At 41.3% G+C, this 21,166-nt stretch overlaps 2 protein-coding genes across 17 annotated transcripts in view; one reads left to right on the top strand and one right to left on the bottom strand.

The window, feature by feature from the left end:
- LOC309616833 (zinc finger protein 480-like) overlaps positions 1-21,166 on the top strand; it is a 129,177-nt gene that overhangs the window by 17,788 nt on the left and 90,223 nt on the right. For 8 of the 15 annotated variants that reach the window (XM_082368005.1, XM_082368007.1, XM_082368001.1 and 5 more), the window contains one exon: positions 5,662-11,113. The exons of 2 other annotated variants lie outside the window; for them this stretch is intronic. In XM_082368005.1, coding sequence (XP_082224131.1) covers positions 5,662-7,577 — 1,916 coding nt within the window. In that variant the 3' untranslated portion in view covers positions 7,578-11,113. 5 more of the 15 variants (XR_014237605.1, XR_014237606.1, XR_014237607.1 and 2 more) reach the window with 3 other exon arrangements.
- The window catches only part of LOC309616847 (zinc finger protein 525-like), a 202,158-nt gene that overhangs the window by 111,413 nt on the left and 69,579 nt on the right, over positions 1-21,166 (bottom strand). The gene's annotated exons all lie outside the window — the stretch shown is intronic.

Genomic DNA, 21,166 nt, shown 5'->3' with positions numbered 1-21,166 from the left:
CTCTAATCTTACTCTTACTTCTTTCCTTCTGGAGCTTTGGCTCTGTTTTGGTCTTTTGAGATCTTTTTTTTCCCCATCTTTTCTTCCTTTCTCTCTCTCTGCTTTTTTTTTTGAAATTCTTATTCACATGATAAACCAGGATCTCTTTTGTGTACTCCTTTGTATTTTCTTTTTCCCCAGGTCTGTTGACATATAATCAAACATAACATGGTGTAAATTTAAAGTGTACAGAGTGATGATTTGATATACATATAATATATTGCTAAATAATTACCACAGTTTAGTTAACACATATATCAGTTTACATAATTACAATTTTGTGTGTGTGTGTGTGGTGAGAACATTTAACATCTACTGTCTTATCAAATTCAAGTATATAATTACAGTATTGTTCACAACAGTCACCATGCTATGTATTAGATCCCCTGAACTTATTCACCTTATAACTGAAACTGCCAATCCCCAGCCCCTGCAACCACTATTCTACTCTTTTTCTAATCGTTTGGCTTTTGTTTTTGTTTTAAAATTCCACTACGTGTGATATAATTGAGGTCATACTGTATTTGTGTTTCTCTCCTGACTTATTTCACTTGGAATAATGCCCTGAAGGTCTGTCCATGCTGGTACAGATAGCAGGATTTACTACTTAATTTTTTTTATTGCTGAATAATATTCCATTGTGTGTGTAACATTTTAAAATTCATTTACATACTGTTGGACACTTAGGTTATTTCCATGTCTTGGCTATTGTAAATCATGCTGCAACAGCATGGGGGGCAGATATCTGAGGTAGTGATTTCATTTCCTTTCAGTATGCATCCAGAAGTGGGATTGCTATATCCCATGGGAGTGAAATCATGCACCTCAGATTGGGACTTGAACCCACGCAGCTGGGACTCGAACCCGGCCAAAACCCACAGTCTTCCAACTGAGATCACACACCTGGTTTCAGGACTTAATGAAGCTCAGGTTCTTGATGTCTCATCGCAGAAAGAATTCAGTGAGAAACAAAGCGATTGGTAAGAAGTGGATTCATTTAGAGAGAAACACGCTCTACAGACAGAGTGTGGGCCATCTCAGAAGGTGAGAAAAGCGCCAGGGTATGGGGTTGTCAGTTTTTATAGGAGTGGGCAATTTCATAGGCTAATGAGTGGGAGGAGTATTCCATTTATTTTAGGAAGGGGTGGAGATTTCCAGGAATTGGGCTACCGCCCACTTTTTGATCCTTATGGTCTGTGTTGGAACTGTCACGGCCCCTGTAGGTATGTCATTTAGCTTGCTGATGTGAGCGTATACTGAGGCTCAAGGTCTAGTGGAAAAAGTCGACTTGTCCGTCATCTTGGATCCATTTGGTTCTAATCAGTTTATGTCATGTCCTCGGGCTGTGTCATTCTTTCAGAGGTTGTGCCCTGCCTCCTTCCCTCCTGTTTCAGTAGTTCTTTTTTTGTTTGTTTTTTTAAATATTTTGAGGAACCCTCCATACTCCTGTCTATGGTGGCTGCACCAATTTACATTCCCACCAGCATTTCACTGGGTTCCCTTTTCTCCATATGCTCACTTCCCCTTATTATCTCTTGACCTTTTTTTTTTTTTTTTTTAATTTATTTATTTATTTTTGGCTGCGTTGGGTCCTCATTTCTGTGCGAGGGCTTTCTCCAGTTGTGGCGAGCGGGGGCCACTCTTCATCGCAGTGCGCGGGGCCTCTCACTGTCGCGGCCTCTCCTGTTGCGGAGCACAGGCTCCAGACGCACAGGCTCAGTAGTTGTGGCTCACGGGCTTAGTTGCTCCGCGGCATGTGGGATCCTCCCAGACAGGGCTCGAACCCGTGTCCCCTGCATTGGCAGGCAGATTCTTAACCACTGCACCACCAGGGAAGCCCTCTCTTGACCTTTTGATGATAGTTATTCTACCAGGTGTGAGGTGATAGCTCACTGTGATTTTGATTTGCATTTCCTCCTAAGGAAGGAGCTGGAATTTGGGAAGCTTCCTCCCAGTTGTGGTTGTGGTTTTCTGTACTTTTTATTCTCTATTTCATTTATCTCTAATCTACTTTTTTCTACTTCTGCTAGCTTTGGTCTTTTTTGTTCTTCTATGTATATATATTCCACCTATAAGTAAGATCATTCAGTATTAGTTTTTACGTGTGACTTATTTTACTGAGCATATACTCTCAACGTCCATCCATGTTGGTACAAATAGCAGAATTTCCTTCTTTTCTGTGGCTAAATAGTATTGCATTGTGTATGTCTACTAGATTTTTTTTTATCCATCCATGTCTTGGACACTTAGGTTGTTTCTACATGTTGGCTATAGTGAATACTGCTGTAATGAATGTGGGAGTGCAGATATCTTTTTAAGACAGTGATTTTATTTTGTTCGATATATACCCAGCAGTGGAATTGCTGCATTATATGATAGCAGGGTGTTTTTTTTTAGTATTTTGAGGAAATTATATACCGTTTTCCATAGTGGCTGCAACAGTTTACATTCTTCCCAGCAGTGATCCCTTTTTTCCACATTCTGCTCAACACTTGTTATCTCTTGTCTTTTTGATGATAACCCATCTAAGGGGTGTGAGGTGATATCTCACTGTGGTTTTGATCTGCATTTCCTCCTGAGGGCAGATCTGGGTATTAGGAGGCTTTCTCCTGTTCAGTCTCACAGCAGTGTGCTGGGGAGTGAGTGAGTCAAAGGCAAGCAAATCGTCATGATCTTTCTGACACTTTTTGGCTCAGTGTTTTGGGGGTAGTCATTTGTTTGAGTGCTGCAGCTTTATTACTGGTTTCCAGAGTTTTCCCAAAGGATTTTTCCCCCCTTTGGTTGTATATTGTTGTTAACTGGGTGTCTCCATGGGGTAATCATTGCCTTGAGTTTATTGGTCTTACCATCTTGCTGACATCACTCCTCATGCCTTTTATATGGCAGAGATTGTGTTAAGAGATCCAGGATATGAGTTCAAGTAATTAGAGACCCCAGGAAAAGGGACACTATTATTTTTAATATCAAACAAAGAGTCTTAGATTTTTTTTTTAAAGATTTTATATAATTAGTGTTTTATTTAGTAAAATTCTTTTTTTGTTTGTTTTTTTTTAAAAACTAACATTATCACATCTTAAAATTCTCAGACCTTTGCAAACACCTCCTGCTTTCTTGGTATCTCCAAACAAACTCTCTGCCCACCCAGCCAGGAGATCATCATTTTGAAATCAAGATCCCCCTATTTTGCTGTACCATTGATAACATTTTATTGTACCTGCATGTGTGTGTACAGAGTAAACACATCCATCTACTCTTGATGGCCATTTCCTGATTTTTCTCCCATTCTTGCACATATCCTAGAATATCGTTGTGTGTTGAATACATGCCTGGAAATGGAACGCATGAGATACTCAGTTTAACAAATTTCACAGCACATATTGATGTAGGTGTAAACATGCTTTCTCCCTACAACATCACACTCTCTGCATTTTAAAATCTCTTCCATTTTTGCCCCATAGTCTGTATATAATTCCATTAGTTAAAAATGGGACAGCATTGTGCTCCTTGCCAGGTCTTCTTTTCTTCTGAGGTCAGTATTTTAGTCACCCTCGTACAGTTGTATACCCACAGATATGCAAACACAAGCTGTGCACCCACATGTTTGTTACTCCCTGCCCTCCACTCTTGCCCTTCCTCATACCTGACCTTTCTTCACCAGGTGTCTTGATTTGGATGGAATACACTGTTATTTCCTAGAATTATTAAGTTTTTACTCTGGAACTCCCCAATTTCCACAACACTCCTTTACCCACCCACCCTACCCCTGCACTACTCACACTGTAAAAAATGACCCCTATTTATCCACTGAACAACTTTCTCCAGACAGGACCTAAATCAGAATGTACAGGGCTGGTGACTCAAAAGCCAATTCCAGGAGGAGTGGCTGAGTCACACTATTATAGTGACACAGCTGAGTTCTTATATCTCCCTTGAAGTATTTCTTTCTAAGCTCCTGGTATTCGTTGTAATATTTTGTAATATATACTGCCTGAGTGGCCAGTCATGCTTAAGAACATGTCTGATTCTGTAGGTACAGGTTCAAATCTTGCTTCTCTCACTTTCTGTGTAAATTTGTGTTATGTACATAAACCGTGTGAATCAGCTGTCCTTATTTTAAAAATAGTGGTGATTTACCTCAAGCCTTAAAACAAATTAGTGTTTTTTTGTGTTTTGGGTTTTTTTATTAGGTTGTGTGGGGTCTTAGTTGCGGCAGGTGGGCTCCTTAGTTGCAGCTCGCCAGCTCCTTAGTTGTGGCATGTGAGCTCTTAGTTGCAGCATGCATGTGGGATCTAGTTCCCTGACCAGGGATCGAACCCAGGCCCCCTGCACTGGGAGCGCGAAGTCTTATCCACTGCGCCACCAGGGAAGTCCCCAAATTAATGTTTTTAAATGGCTTAGAATATTGTATGTTTTACAGTAAAGACTCAAAAAGTTACTTTTCTATAATAAGATATGTCAACTTTCTGTCATATTTATTATGAGATAACCCTTTGTCTGCAATACACCTTGTATGTTTTTATTTTTCAGTATATTCTCAACAATGTTGTCTCTGACCTTAATTAGTAAATTTTCAAAGCACATTACTCTGTATCACATATAATTTGGTGCCAGTGAACAGGATAATTAAAGGGCACTGCATAGAGAGGGAATTCCTCTATTAATTGACTGATATAACTGCAGTCATGAAATCATAACTGTGACTTCTGACTTCTTTCTCCAGCTCTTCTTTTAATGTTATGTATTTTCCTGACATGATATTGCATAAGTCAGTGATTTCAACATAACTCTCAGTTCTTATATTGTGTGCTCCTTCTAGAATATAAGTCCTTTCTTTATTCTAAAGGGGGAATGTTAAGAGTTCCACAGAGTAAAATTTTCTATAATATGGTGACTTATTATTTATGCTGGCTTTATCATGATTTACTAGAATATTTTTCAATTTATATTGTGATTTATAGATGATGTTTTTTCAGCATGTTATTATGCAATATATCTGACACGCACCACTTATTAATGCTGTAAAATGCCTATTCTCAATGGGTACATTTGGATTTATAATGTGTATTAAGATAAATATTTTGTTTTCTTATAAATTGTTTTATTGATTTATTTTCTCAATGCTACAATGGCTTTGTGATTCTAAACTGCGAGTTATTTAGATTATTCATTAGATAAGCTTGTTTTGGATTATTTACCATTACAGTACATTGTCCTTTAGTACTTATTTATGTACAATAATTATGCATAAAATATATATTATGGTTTTTTTCTCCTCAGTTATGAGACAGCAGTATGTTTACTGCCAACAGGTATGTGATCTTTGTGGTCATGGTGGAAAATACCCTTTCTTTGAGAGCTAAGTTTGCACAATGTGAGTGTTTTTGTCGTAGGGTGTTTGACTAGGCTACCCTAAAATTAATTTGAATTACATGTGATTATTCTTTCATTAATAAAGGATCCTATTTCTTTAGTGTGTCAAAAAATTTGAAGATCATGGTTGGGAAGTTTTATAACTCTATTCAGGATAAGTATTACCTTTGGCGTCATATCACGTTTTCAACATGAAACGTTTATTTACGATCTGTAATTAATAGGATACCTATGTTTCTTTGTATCTTGTAGCTGTCTCTCATATACATGTGATCAAGAAATTAAAACCAAAAGCGAACAGTGACACAGGAGAAATATTCCAAACAGTGATGTTGGGAAGACATGAAAGCCATGAAATCAGAGATTTTTACTTCAGGGAGATCCAGGAAAACATGCATGTGTTTGAATGTCAGTGGAGAGATGACGAAAGAAATTACAAAGGAATGCCTATAACCCATAGTGAAAATCTCACTGACGGAAAAAATCAACATGGTGGAAGGGATACTGGAAACAAACTTATTGAAAATAGGCTTACATTAAGTTTTCAGGATGAACTGCATATATTTAAAAGTGCAGAGAAATTTGATGAATTTAATCAGGCTGACAAGAGTATCAACAGTAGTACCTCATTTTTACCACTTCAGACAATTTCTTCTCTTGTCCAAACCAACATTCCTAATACATATAAGAATGACTTTATGCATCCTTCAATACTGACACAAGACCAGAAAGCATACAAGAAAAAATCTTACAAATGTAATGAGTGTGGCAAAACCTTTCCTTATGGCTCAAACCTCAGTAGACATCAGTTAAGCCATACAGGAGAGAAACCATATAATTGTGATGTATGTGGTAAGGTGTTTAGTCGAAATTCACACCTTGCGTGTCATCGGAGAATTCATACTGGAGAGAGACCTTACAAATGTAAAGAGTGTGGCAAAGCCTTTAATCAGCGCTCCAACCTCAGTCGACATCAGGTCATCCATACAAGAGAGAAGGCATATGAATGTGATGTGTGTGGCAAGGTCTTCAGTCGAAAATCAGTCCTTGGAAGTCATCAGACGGTGCATTTTGGAGAGAAATCTTACACATGTAATGAGTGTGGCAAAGCCTTTAGGAAGCGTTCAAGCCTTACTCAGCATAAGAGGATCCATACTGGAGAGAAGCCTTATCTATGTGTTGAGTGTGGAAAGGCCTTTAGGAAGCATTCAAATCTTACGCAGCATAAGATAATCCATACTGGAGAGAAACCATACAGATGTAATGAGTGTGGCAAAGCCTTCAGTGTGCACTCAGCCCTAAGGAACCATCGGATAATCCACACAGGAGAGAAACCATACAAATGTGATGTGTGTGGCAAGGTTTTTAGTCGAAATTCAGTCCTTGCAAGTCATCAGAGGCTGCATACTGGGGAGAAACCTTACAAGTGTCATGAGTGTGGGAAGTCATTTATTCAACGTTCACTCCTTTGGATTCATGAGAAAATTCATACTGGCGAGAAACCTTACAAATGTAATGAGTGTGGCAAAGCCTTTCCCGTGCGGTCAATCCTTACCCAACACATGAGAATCCATACTGGAGAGAAACCTTATGTATGTGTTGAGTGTGGCAAAGCCTTTACAAAACATTCAAATCTTACTCAACATAAGACAATCCATACTGGAGAGAAACCGTACAAATGTGATGAGTGTGGCAGAGCTTTTACCCAAATTTCAAGTCTTAGTAGGCATCAGAGAAGGCATACTGGAAAGAAACCAAATAAATGTAGTGTGTGTGTCAAGGCTTTGATGCAACCTTCACAGCTTTGCGGTTATGAGAGAACTCACACTCACACTGGAGAACACAAATGCAATTTATGTGGCAAGGCTTTTATCCAGCACTCAAGCCTTGAGGCACATCAGAGGATTCATAGAGGAGAAAGACCTTATAAATGTAATAAATGCGATAAGGCTTTTATCCAGAATTCACAACTTTGGCGTCACAAGAGAACTCATATTGGAGAGAAATCTCATAAATGTAATGAGTGTGGCAAAGCCTTTACAGATAGTTCACATCTTAATCGACATAAGATAATTCATACTGGTGAGAAACCTTACAAATGTCATGAGTGTGGCAGAGCTTTTACCCAATTTACAAACCTTGCTAGGCATCAGAAAATACATAATTGAAAAGAAACATTATAAAGCTGATACATGTGGCAGTGCTTTTATTAAAAGCTGAAGCTTTGGGGATCATTGGAGAATTCATAGTAGAAAGAATATAATACAAATATAAGGATTGAGATAAAACTTATGCAGGTGGTCAAGCCTTAAAATCAGAGACTCCATCAAGGAGAGAAATCATATAAAACTTAAGTATGTGCCAAGCTTGTAACTAGGCTTGTGGAACATACCAGAATTTTTTTTTTTTTTTTTTTTTTTCATAACAGGATTCTTACTAGAGAGAAACCTTCCAAATGTAATGACAGTGATCAGCTTTGTCAGAAATGTGTACCTTTGTGGTCATGAATGAATTCACATAAGATAGAAACTGTACAAGTGTGTCAAGGCCTTTAAGCAGTGACCTCAGGATACACCACAAAGAATTCATACCGGACAGAAACATTACAAATGTAACAAAGGTGATAAAGTGTTCAACTACTGCTGTCAATCGACTTACACATAAGAAAATTTATACTGGGGAACTAAATCTGCCAATGGAGAAAGGACGTCTGTGGGAAAGTTTAATTATCTTCAGTTTGTGACATTTTTTTATTCAGTTATTTGAGGTTTCTTGAAAAGGCTACATTATTGTTGATGACCCGCAGCCTGAAGTTAGAAACCTGTTGATGTTGTAGTTTCATTACATGCTTTTCATTTGTCACCATGATGGTCTCAGGGAAGGGATCAGTAAGATGAAAGGACCTACTTCTTGGGAATTCCCTGGCAGTCCAGTGGTTAGGACTCCACACTCTCACTGCCAAGGACCCAGGTTCAGTCCCTGGTCAGGGAACTAAGATCCCACAAGCTGCGCTGCACCGCCAAAAAAAAAAAAAAAAAAAAAGGACCTACTTCTTTAGGTGGGGTTTATTCATATCCATGTAACCTAGAAAAACTAAGACACAGTTTTAAGATACAATGTGATATAAATTTGAGAGCCTGGGAAGTGACAGAATAGATGAACACTAATAATACATTATTTGGCTGTTTGGGTTGAATGGCATCTATAACAATCCATGTTAGACTCACACAACTTACAGTTTTGAAAATGTATATTCATAATTTGCATTTAGCTATTCACTCCGTGGTGTATCCTAGATTATTTCTGTGGCTATAATAAAAATACAGTGAAATTTCAGATTCTCACACCCTAATACCTGCCTCCCCATTCATGGATATACACGATATGATTATAGTTTTGCCTGCCTGCCTTTTTGTGTGTGGAGGCCAAAATTAGACCCGTGGATTACACCTTTACGTGAAGTGAAAATAGAAATATAGTAAGGATACGAAAAATAGAAGAAAAGAGAAGAAATTTCAGAAGTAAAGATAAATATAGCAGCCTATTTTTTGTAAGTGGAGCACTCAGGGAAATAATTTGAAAGGATTGGTGTTCATGAGTTTCCTTTTAAGAATGAACATACACAATGAGAATTTTTTGGATAGCTCATATATTCACCCTGTAACACGTTTCGTTAGTTTGAACTTGTGCTAACTCTCCTGGAACAGGACAGAGCCCCACTCAAGTTTTGGATGTCAGAGGACTAATGATTCCATACACTAAAGTGTTTGCATATGAATGTTTGTTACATAATGAGCCTTTCTGGGGAGAGCAGGGTAGACTTCCCAAGTTGTTCCAAAAATGGCTACAGAGAGCAGAGAACGCTTGATGGGCTTGTGTTATGGTGGATACAGGACCAGGCTGGGGTGAAGATACTTTACTGTGGTGTGAACCTACAACTGCTGCCAAGGTTGGGAGCACTCGGGCTTTATCTAATCAGCCTGTCCTGCCCAGTTGGGCAGAATCGGAAGAGGTTTTAGTGAGGCTTAAAGGTGTCAGTAGTCAGACATCAAAAATGGAAACAGACTCTTTTGTATAAAACTGAACGTTTACACTTGAAACTCCTGAATTCTTGGTTGGGAAAAGACCACAATTTTCATAATGTGATAACGTACTTGCTACATTCCTTCTCCTGATGCACACGTAGATCCCATTGCACAATATGATTATTGAAAATGGTTGTGAAATCCTATTTACATAAATTGCCTAAGATATTTTCATACTTGTTTCATGAAAATTAATATGTGGAAGTGTGTATGAGACAGTACATAATGATTCAATAATTTTTCATAATAGCCATTTTGGAAAGGCTATAAAAATCTATTTGAAGTTACAGTAATAAGCAATATGTTTCATAGTTTCTATACCGTAGTAACATTCCATTTTGTTAGTCATATTTATCGTCTTTTTAAAATACTGTTTAGCCCAATTTGTATATTTAATTTGTATTTCCTTTTTATTGATTCAGTGAAAAATCTGGAGGATGCATAAATCAAGTTATTTTCAGTTTTGTGTGGTATGAAAATGTACATAGAGCAATGACAGGTACAAAGCATGTGTTATATAAACACAAAGAAAGAGGCCTCTCACGTTTTTAATTTAGGTTGAGAGAATTGAAATGATACAGGATAATGAACTAAAGTCTCAGAATGTGGAAGCAGGAGACTTGTTGCTAATGTGCAGGTGCATCACTGGAATGTTTGGAAACTTGATATGTTAATTTTAACTTACAGTGTATCTCTCCAGTTCCTCCCCAAATTGCCGTTATTCCTGTCATCGTCTTTTCCTTCCATTAGTACAATGGAAACTGGAACTCATATCCCCAACACCTTGTAGGCCGTGGGTAGTATAATAGAGCAGATCTCTTTTCTGAGTTTGATATGGAGATACTAGATTATGTTTGTTTTGTTGAGATATAATTTGCATACGATAGAATTCACACTTTTTAAATGCACAGTATGGTAGGACTTGTATATTTACAATGTCCAACCACAGTATTTTCATCATTTATCACTCCCCTTTAAAAATAACAAAAACAAACCTGCACACTTTAGCAGTTATTCCATATTCCATCCCCAGCCACAAGGAAACATTAAGTTATCTTCTGTCTGCATGAATGTGGCTCTTTGGGGCATTTCATATAAATTAAGTCATATAACGTGGCCTTGTTTCTCTCTTCTTTCAGTTAGTTTACTGTCTACAAGGGTCATCCATATTGTAACATTTATCAGTGCCTCATAACTTTTTATTGCTGAGTAGTAATATCCACAGTTTGATTACCCAGTCATCACTCGTTGGAGAGATTCTTTACACATTTTGGCTATTAAGAAAAATGCTTCTATGGACACCATTTACAAGAAGTCTTTGTGGATATGTGTTTTCCCTTCTCTCAGGTATATCTGTGTAAGAGGAAGTTCTGATTGTGATATTGTGATTTATGACATATAGATTTGGTCATTCAGATGAGTAATGCATTACTTCCGCTCACACCCTATTTGGCGAAAGTGTTCTCAAGGCCTTGCCTAGCTGCACAGTGGCTGAGAAATAAGGGGAACACATAGCTCTTGATGTGGAGCTATTAAAAGAGCGAAGAAAGTCATTATGTTGGTGTAATTACCATGCAACTGTATGTGGAAATTAAAATGAATAAAAGTGAAAAATACAATTGAGAAGTATAATGTAAGAATTATTTCATGTCTTTCAGAACAAACATAACTTTAAAATAACATTTTAAGTTCACCCTCAATTGAGTATGTTTGCCATTTCCAGGGAAATCCTGTTGACATCTCTGCTGCTTCATGGGAAATATTTATTGTAGCTTTCCCAATTCTGAACATCACTGAGTTATAACAGTTATATTTCCATTAAGTTATAGTCCAATATTAAAATACATTTAGAGGTGACATTAGACTATTTCCCAAGTACAAGCCTTTTGTATGTCTCTGTCAGGGAGGATGGCATGGATGAATAACATCTCAAAATGGATTTTTTAATTTCCTACCCTGATACTAGAATCAGAATATCTGTATTAAAACTTGAAGAATTATTATTTTTTTAATTTATTTTATTTTTTAATTTATTGTCGGCTGCGTTGGGTCTTCTTTGTTGTGCGCGGGCTTTCTCTAGTTGTGCTGAGCAGGGTCTACTCTTCATTGCGGTGCACGGGCTTCTCATTGCGGTGGCTTCTCGTTGCAGAGCACAGGCTCTAGGTGCTCGGGCTTCAGTAGTTGTGGCACACGGGCTCAGTAGTTGTGGTTCGCGGGCTCTAGAGCGCAGACTCAGTAGTTGTGGCGCACGGGCTTAGTTGCTCCGCGGCATGTGGGATCTTCCCGGACAAGGGCTCGAACCTGTGTCCCCTGCATTGGCAGGCAGGTTCTTAACCACTGTGCCACCAGGGAAGTCCCTGAAGAATTAGTTTGTTTAGATTGAGATGAAGCTGAAAGGAAATAAATCTGTAATTTAGACAACACTAAGTCCTCTAATAACTTTTGCCTCATTTGGAACGCCTCATAGATTGGCCATGAATTGCATGGAATATTATACTCTCAGGCTTTAGAACAAAGTCAGTTGCTATATCTCTTGCCACAATTATCCTTGGCTACCTTGTCATTTAATATCATTAATAAGGGGTATTTTACTTTGATCTGCAAAATGTTTTCTTGAACATCTTTTTCCTTTACCTTCCTCTGTTTTTGAGGTGTGAATATGAAATTCCAAAATTCCAATCCCTTATTAATTATGGTGGCCATTTAACACAACTAGCTAATAATATTTGGGGGGAAAAATGTCTGGGATTATTGTTTCCATGAAAACAGGACGAAATCTAATAATGAAAAGGGTTTTAGCCTCAGCCTTCACCCTTCTTCGTCATCCCTCAGCCAGGCTGCTATTAGGACACCGAAGACTTAAGTGTTCATGGCAGTAGAAGGGACAGAGGACTCATCACGCCCCACACGGCACCCTCTGGACTTCCTGTTAGGCGAGAATGATAAACCTACTTGTTTCATTCACTGTTTTCTAGGCAGTCGGTCACTTACAAAAACAAAAACACAAACCTGTTCTACGTGACAAATAAGATTATTATTTTGTATTGGGAGTAGAATGGAGCATTGGAGAGGGAATCTTGAAATTAATATTTGGCGGATTGGAAAAATTCCATGAAAACATTACTTCCCTGATGAGTTAGATCTGTTTAGCACATGTTGCCTAAAATTCACAATGTGTGAACAAAACGCAGCGTGACCATTTACGACATGCTTAGTACACTATGTTGGAAAGTTAATTCTATCAGTAAGAGATGATTCTGGGACTTCCCTGGCAGTCCAGTGGTTAAGACTCCGCGCTTCAAATGCAGGGGCTGCGGGTTTGATCCGTGCTTGGGGAACTAGCATCCCACATGCTGTGCAGCACAGCCAAAAAAAAATTTTTTTTAATTTTTTAAATAAAATAATAATGTGACAGAAAGAGAGTATCATCCCCTTTGGAAAAAAAGAAAAGAAATGATTCTAATTACTGATGACATAGCAGGAAACAAAATCAATGCCCTAGCTTCCAGTAGCTTATATTCCATAAGGGTAATTCAGCAATAAGGTACGATGTTTTAAAGTACAGTGAAGGTGTACATGTACAATGATAGAGTGACAGCGTGTCCTAATATAAACAGTGTGTTCAGGAAATGCCCAGATGAGAAGGAGAAAGAAATTATTGGATTGAGAGAAGAGGAGGTCATTGGTGACTCTGGAAAAGAAAGTATCAGTGGATGGTGGATGTGAAAGCTTGATTGGGTGGGGTTCACGGGAGAACTAGAGGCAAGAATTGAAGACAAAAAGCATAAACAAGTTTGTAGTATATTATGCTCTGAAATGGAGCATAGAAAAAAAGGTACTTAGTAGTGGGGAAAATATAATAGTTAATTAAGAATGCTTTGTTTTAAAGATGGTAGAGTGCATAAAAAGGTTTTGGCGCGCGCGTGTGTGTGTGTGTGTGTGTGTGTGTGTGTGTGTGTTGGTCTTTGTGTGTAAGTTAGGCAACACCACCATTTGTGTATGCTGATGAAAATAAGCCCCTAAAAGTCAAATACATGGGCTTCCCTGGTGGCGCAGTGGTTAAGAATCCGCCTGCCAATGCAGGGGACACGGGCTCGAGCCCTGGTCCGGGAAGATCCCACATGCCGCGGAGCAACTAAGCCCGTGCGCCACAACTACTGAGCCTGTGCTCTAGAGCCCGTGAGCCACAACTACTGAAGCCCGTGTGCCACAACTACTGAAGCCCACGCGCCTAGAGCCTGTGCTCTGCAACAAGAGAAGCCACCACAATGAGAAGCCTGCACCCCGCAACAAAGAGTAGCCCCCGCTCACTGCAACTAGAGAAAGCCCGCGTGCAGCAGCGAAGACCCATTGCAGCCAAAAATTAAATAAATGAATAAATAAATAAATTTTTTAAAAAGTCAAATACATGATGCAGTGGAGGAAGGATGGCACGCCGTCCTGACACAGAGTGAAGTTGGCAACAAGGGCACAATCGCAGGGTCAGCCGCAGCCAGGAGCAGGGACAGACTTCACAGTCGGTACTGAGGAGAGAACACAGGCCCTGAGGCAGATGGGTGAGCCAGTTAGAGGAGGTCTCTTCCCTTCGCTCCAGGGGCTCCATGAAGAAGAAGCAGGGTCTCTGAGAGGAAAGATGGGAGCGGATGAACTGGGCTGATGAGGGCCTGTAAAGGAAAGGTAGGGAGCAGACACAGGGAATGTGAGGGAGCAGAGCCGGGAACCTGAAGTGAGGCCGGTCAGTCTGGGGGTGTGCTTTTCCCCAGCGGTGATGAGCCCCACGGGGACAGCAGAGGCGGCACAGCTGGGTGTGATGGGGATGTCAGGGAGGGCAAGGACGTGGAGGGTCACAGGAGAATGAGTGCGCCCGTCCTTTGCTTTGCGGCATCTGACTTGCACGGCTGTGAGTAAGTGACAGGGTGTGCTTGTCTCCATGACGGAAAAGCCACCTGGATAAGGCAGGGGAGTGTATTCCACCGGCTTATCATTTTACCCCTGATGCAGACAAGACAAGCCCGGACTACAGTACGTACTCCGTATGTAGTCAGCAAATTAATGAGAAGAACACAGAGTGAAACTCGTACACCCTGCAGCATGGTCTTCACTTTGGGGGACGGATGTGTGCAGGGGTCCTTTGCCCTGGAAAGAGTGAGGAAGGAGCTGACCAGGAACAGCAGAGGCGGGTCTAGCCAAGGGTCCTCCATCCAGACAAAGCCCCTTACCCTTAACAAGCGCAAAGGGCAAGTGTAAGTTCAACCGGGACCGCAGTGAGCTCAACCAAGGGGTAGCTGCCTAAGGCTGAGCAAGACCCAGTTCGGAAATAAAAGAGCCTAAAATCAGCAGAAAAAGGAGAGGCCTCCAGGCTGCCTAGACCCCTCGATGGACAAAAGTTCTTTGTTGTTTGCAGTGACATTGGCTTAAATATTCACAGCCTCAAATGCTGACTTGATTGGGTTTGTTGGGATTGTGTAAACCAACAGTAGAAAGTAGAATAGCAGGAAGCTGATGTCTGAACCGAACAGTAGAGGGGAGGCTGGAAGACTTGAGGGAGGAAATGTAGGCAAGGGGCAGACAAACCACTTTGTTCCTCAAGTCTCCTACTTGTGAAAGTATCACCATTACTATTCTAGAGAAGACAATGGAAAAATATGCATAGAACCAATGTGTGTTTGTCAGAAAGACAAGCTTCTTTCCTAAATGGGCCCTCATTAGCTTCCTGCATTCTATTCTACTAAATGCTGAACACCATTAAATATTGTTGAGGGTGGAAATGAAGTTATCAGACCCCAGGTAATCTAGTTTTACTTTCTCTAGTGCTCATATTAAAGAGAATATACCTGCCTACTAAATATCCATAGAAATAATGCAAAATCGATTATTCTTTAGGTCAAAAGAATCCCAGTGTTATCTGGAGACTATATATTTTACAAGCTTCGTTATCCACACCTGAACATTCAGAAATATAAAACAAAGAGCTAAAGTGCCTTCCAATTTTAAAATAAAAAATAAACTTTCCAGGTACTTTCAGAATGAATGTATAGTGAATTTGAAATTACATTATATTTAGATATTATTGATATGTATATGATGAAGTGAACAAGTTTACCTCAAGTGTGGAATAGAATAACAATTATATAAAAAATGCAATTTGATTAAAGTTCATATTTTAAAGGCAAGACAAGAAAAACTTTTTCTCTACCCTTTGTCTTCCCTTCCCTCTAGTGTGCATTGTGCTTGCACATTATGCATTAACTAGACCTCCCCAATGGCAGAAACACCTGCTCCACATTAAAGATCGACTTTTATTCTTCTGGTGCTAGCTACGTAACTCCTTAAAAGATAACATTCCTTTCTCAATCCTGTAAGGGGTCATGGTGACTCACCACCTGCGTTATACATGCAGACATCTTTAGTGAACTTTATGTACAATGTCAATCTGTTATTTCCCTTAAAGATAACAGTTGGTTCAAAAAATAGGCAGAAGATCAAAAGAGACATTTCTTCAAAGAAGACATACAGATGTCCAATAGGCACATGAAAAGATGCTCAATATCACTAATCATTAGAGAAATGCAAATCAAAACTACAATGAGGTATTACCTCACACTTGTCAGAATGGCCATCATCAAAAAGTCTACATATAATAAATGAGGGAGAGGGTGTGGAGAAAATGGAACCCTCCTACGCTGTTAGTGGGAATATAAGTTGCAGCAGCCACTATGGAGAGAACAGTATGGAAGTTACTTAAAAAACTCAAAATAGAGTTACCATAGGATCCTGCATTTCTGCTCCTGGGCACATAGCGGAAGAAAACTCTAATTCAAAAAGATACATGCACCCTAATGTTCATAGCAGCAGCATTTACAATAGCCAAGACATGGAAGCAACCTGAGTGTCCGTCGACAGATGAATAGATTAAGAAACTGTGGTATATATACACAATGGTATATTACTCAGCCATAAAAAAGAATGAAATAGTGCCATTTGCAGCAACATGGATAGACCTAGAGATTATCATGTTAAGTGAAGTAAGTCAGACACAGAAAGACACATATCGTATGATATCACTTATATGTGGAATCTAAAAAAACATATAAATGAACTTATTTACAAAACAAATAGACTCACAGACATAGAAAACAAACTTATGGTTACCAAAGGGGAAAGTGGGGGTGGGGGGAATAAATTAGGAGTTTGGGATTAATACATACACACTACTATATGTAATATAGATAAACAACAAGGACCTACTGCATAGCACAGGGAAGTATATTCAATATCTTGTAATAACCTATAATGAAAAAGAATCTGAAAAAATATATATTATATATATACTTTAGGATATATATAATATATAAATATTATAATATGTTATGTGTGTGTGTATACCTGAATCACTTTGCTGTACACCTGAAACTAACAACATTGTAAATTAACTATACTTCAATTTTTAAAAATGGTTTAAAAAAAAGATAACAATTGGTGCAGAACAGACTGGGTCTGACAACCTTGGGAGATAATGGGTCGCACCTAGTGGAAGTTAACTTAAATACTTAGGACCTTATTAATGATAATAGCTATACTACTTGTATTCTGCCTATTTTACAAGATTATTGTTTCTTGCATTACCAAATGGGTGACCGAGCCTCCAATAAAAATAATAGTGACTATGTGACTTGAAACAGTGGACCAAATATAGTCCTATAAGATCAATGATTGTAATAGTGTAACTCTAGATATGGGAAGAAGCAACAAGAGGGAACCCGGACCGTAACAGACTAGTAAGATAGGCGGTCCAGAGGCTTTTGTCTACTGTTAACAGGGCTTAGTCCAGTTACAGCACATCGAGTAGCCCATCCACGAAATCCTCACCTGACCTGGGAGTGAGCATTCTTAGCACCGTGGGACAAATTGGTCACGAAATGCCTCCCAAAACTTGGTTGAAATTAAGACCGAAAGGGAAGGGGTTGTAAAATAGAGAATGTTGCTCACCACCCAATTCTACAAGAAACAAGACATTAGCCACCGCAGTCACTGAACTACAGCCACCCTGACAGGAATTCAGGGCGAAGATCAGGATGAGGCACTCTCTTCTCTGCTCTGGGAAAACTGGCAGAACCGGCCCACAGATAGATATTTTTAGGAGACAATTTTATGAACCCAGTTTCTTGCATCTTCCCATAGTTAAAAAGGCACTAAAACCATTAACTAAGACAGCTGTTCCTCACCAACAGCAGTAACCTTCTTCCAATACGTGTGCTTGTATTGCACTGTGTCTCTTCCCCAAAATCACATATATACTGGCCTCCACCCTTACCTCTTCCGAACGGCCCTCAGAGCTCTCTGAGAGACTGTCTCCCGGCTTATGATCCTCAGATTGGCTTAACTAAAATATTCCATTTCTTCCTTAGATTGACTATTGATTTCTTTTTTTTTTTTTGTCGACAAATTTATACAGTTCATAAAAAACTTTTGCTCTTTTTTAAAGCAAAGATTAGGGACCTAAATTGTCACTGCTTAGGCCCTCCACTCCTCACATCCAGGTCTTGTCCCCATCAGAGTCTCTGGAACGGAACACAGTTGAATTTGGCCTCCTGGGTGAATGGAGACTAGAAACAAAATGCTGTTCACAGCGTTTTAGTATTAAAGAGCCCATTCTACCCAGGGAGAGTTTTGTATTTCATATTCTAGCTTGTAATCCCTACAGAGATAACTCCAGTTGCTGTTTATTTAAACTGCTTAAATTCATTCTAACTGCAGGAAATGTTCCTGGATCCAAACACCACCCCACATCAATCCCTCACTGAGATCCCACTTCTCTCAGTTCAGGATGGGCGTTCAACCCTCTGGCAGAAAATAGGTTCTGACTTAAACCGTTTTCAGCTTGTTAAAAAGAAAATATCTTAATTTCCAAAATAAGTGGCCCACACAACTGTAAGCTTTTACTGTTAAACTATTAAAGACAGTAACTTAAACTAAGCTGGAAGCAATGCTACATCACAGGACACAAAGACTCTCAAGCATGTCTAAACTCGGAAGCGAGGTTGGGAGGGAAACTGAAAGGCGCGCAGACCACGCCCCTAGCCGGCACGCGCCCCTCCCCCTCGCAGTCGCTGCGCAGGCCTGGGCTCCTCACGCCCCGCCCCTTATTGGTGGTGCTCCGCTCAGGTCCCGCCCGTAGCCCGTATGCGCACGCGCAGTTTCTTTCAGACCGGGAAGTGAATAGTGCAGAGCAAAGGTCACACTGGGAGCCGTGAGTTAACATTGTTTTTCTAGCTTAAAACCTGCGCCTCGCAGTCCCCTCTCCAGACAGACACTTAAAATGAGCAGTTTCGAAGCAGGGGGAACCACCCCTCCCTCCCCATCACCGGCCCCGCCGCCCGGCGTTCCCTGCGCGGGCCTCGGCTCCCTCTTCGCCCCACCCCTCGCCGATAGCGCCCAGGCCCCGCCCCCGGAAGCCCCGCCGGAGACTCTGCGCGCGCAGCTTCTTATGGCCCGGGAAGCGGACGGTGCGGAGTGGAGGTTGTACTGCCCAGCGTGTTTCTCGTTTGTAGTGTAAATCTGTGCTGCGCGGTTCCGCTGATTCCACCCTCAGGGTCTTGGGAGTCACTACGGACCTTAACTCCCAGCAGCCGGCCCTCCGACCCAGTGAATCCAGACATCGCTGTTACAGGTCGGGTATGTTTTCCTTTGGGTTTGAAATCGTTCTGAGGCGGGTCCCGGTGCCCTTGGCTTTTCTACCTTCGGCCCAGGCAGACACCTCCATTCGTGACATTTTCCTGCTTTAAATCCTTTACTACCTCCGCCTTCCCCTATAAAGTCCTCTTGCGCGAGGTGGATTCGCGCCCCCCAGCCTCGCCCCCTCGGCCCTGGAGGGCAGCGCCGGCCGCCCCGCTCCCGGCGAGGCCGCGTCCTCTCTCCGGTCCTGGGATTCTGGAGAGCCCGCCCCTCTCCGGAGACCCCCTCCCTCCCTCCCAGCCCCTCTGTCCTCGCGTCTCCTCAGGCCGGTCCTTCTGCTTCTCTGGCCTCCCCTTCCTGGTCAGCCCTTCCACTCACGCCGCGTAGGGGGAGGTGACCTGGGCCAGCCGTGTGACACCACCTCCATTGGAAAATGGTCCCTTCCTGTCCGCGGGCATCTTATTCAGTCGCCGTCACCGTAAATATGGGGGCGAGGGGGATCAGGAGAAGCTGAGACAGAGCGACTGAGAGAAATAGAAAAACTGAGGAGAAAAGAATGGGGGAGAACTGATGGGAACATGGAGGGTGGCTGAGGACTTGTAAAGAGACGGAAAATGAAAGTGCTTAAGCCTTGATTGTAGCAGGTGAATAAAACAGAGAAGTCAATTAAAAAGCCGGATCTCCGGGGATTGGAGAGCAACCTAGAGACAGGGGCTCTGGATCAGCGGTAGGGGGCGGGTGACAGCGGTGAGGCCCTTCACACACGGAATTGGGGGAGAGGATAAAAGAGTTGGAACCTCGGCCTTCAGAGCACCGTGGTGCTGGGAGAGAAAGAGGACTAGTGACTAGAAGAGCAGAGGAAGAGAGAGAGAGAGCAGGAAGGAAGCGTCCCCACGGGGTGCTAGAGAGTTGGGAGGAAGGGAGTGTAACAGGGAGAGAAGTGAAACCACACACCTCAGATTGGGACTCGAACCCACTGTCTTTTAATTAACATCGCACACCTGGTCTCAGGACTTAATGAAGCTCAGGTTCTTCACATCTCAGCGTAGAAGGAATTCAGCAAGAGGCAAAGTGAGAGGTAAGAAGTAGATTATTGAGAGACATACACACTACATAGACAGAATGTAGGCCCTCGGAAGGCGAGAGGCCCTGGGATATGCACATTCCATAGACAGAATGCAGTCCGTCTCAGAAGGTGAGAGCGGCCCCACAATATGGGGTGGTTAGTTTTTAGGGGCTGAGTAATTTCATAGTCTCATGAGTGGGGGGATTATTCCAACTATTTCGGGGAGAGGCGGAGATTTCCAGGAATTGGGCAACTGCCCATTTTTCGGCCTTGTATGGTTGGCCTCGGAACTGTCATGGCGCCTCTGGGTGTGTCATTTAGCTAATGTATTACAATGAGCGTATAACGAGGCTCAGAGTCTACTGGAAGTCGGGCCTGATCGGTTATAACCAGTTTTTGTCGTATTCTCAACAGCTGTGTCATTCTTCTAAAGGTTGCGCCCCGTCCCCTTCCGTCCTGTCTCAGAAAAGGTGTAACCGAGAGGGCAGAGAGGGAGGAGGAGTGGGGGAAGAAAGAAGCAGAAATAATGGACATTGAGGGCAGTCTGGTTGGACAGAAAGCAACAAGAGGGGAAACGGTTGCAGAGTGGGGGCAGGACAGGTGTGAGGGAAGAAATAGAGAGGAGGGGAGAAACAGCAGGAGAGCGGAGGGGAACGAGACGAGAGACAGAGAAAGAAATAGGGAGACAGAGAAACAGAATGAAATGGAAACACCTAGTAGTGCAGGTACAGGGGGGAAACTGGATTCGGATGGGTGGTGAGTTGTTTGCATATGGATGATTAAGTTGTGATAATACTGATTTGTGTCTTTAGAATCTCATACATTTAAAATTTGTTTAAATTGGGGTTTCCCTGGTGGTCCAGTGGTTAAGACTCCGCGCTTCCACTGCAGGGGGCACAGGTTCGATCCCTGGTTGGGGAACTAAGATCCT

This window comes from Balaenoptera borealis, assembly GCF_965194805.1.
Source record: "Balaenoptera borealis genome assembly, chromosome: 19".
NCBI lineage: Eukaryota > Metazoa > Chordata > Mammalia > Artiodactyla > Balaenopteridae > Balaenoptera > Balaenoptera borealis.
The sequence above is the reverse complement of the archived record's forward strand: the minus strand, read 5'-3'. Positions and strand labels throughout refer to the sequence as shown.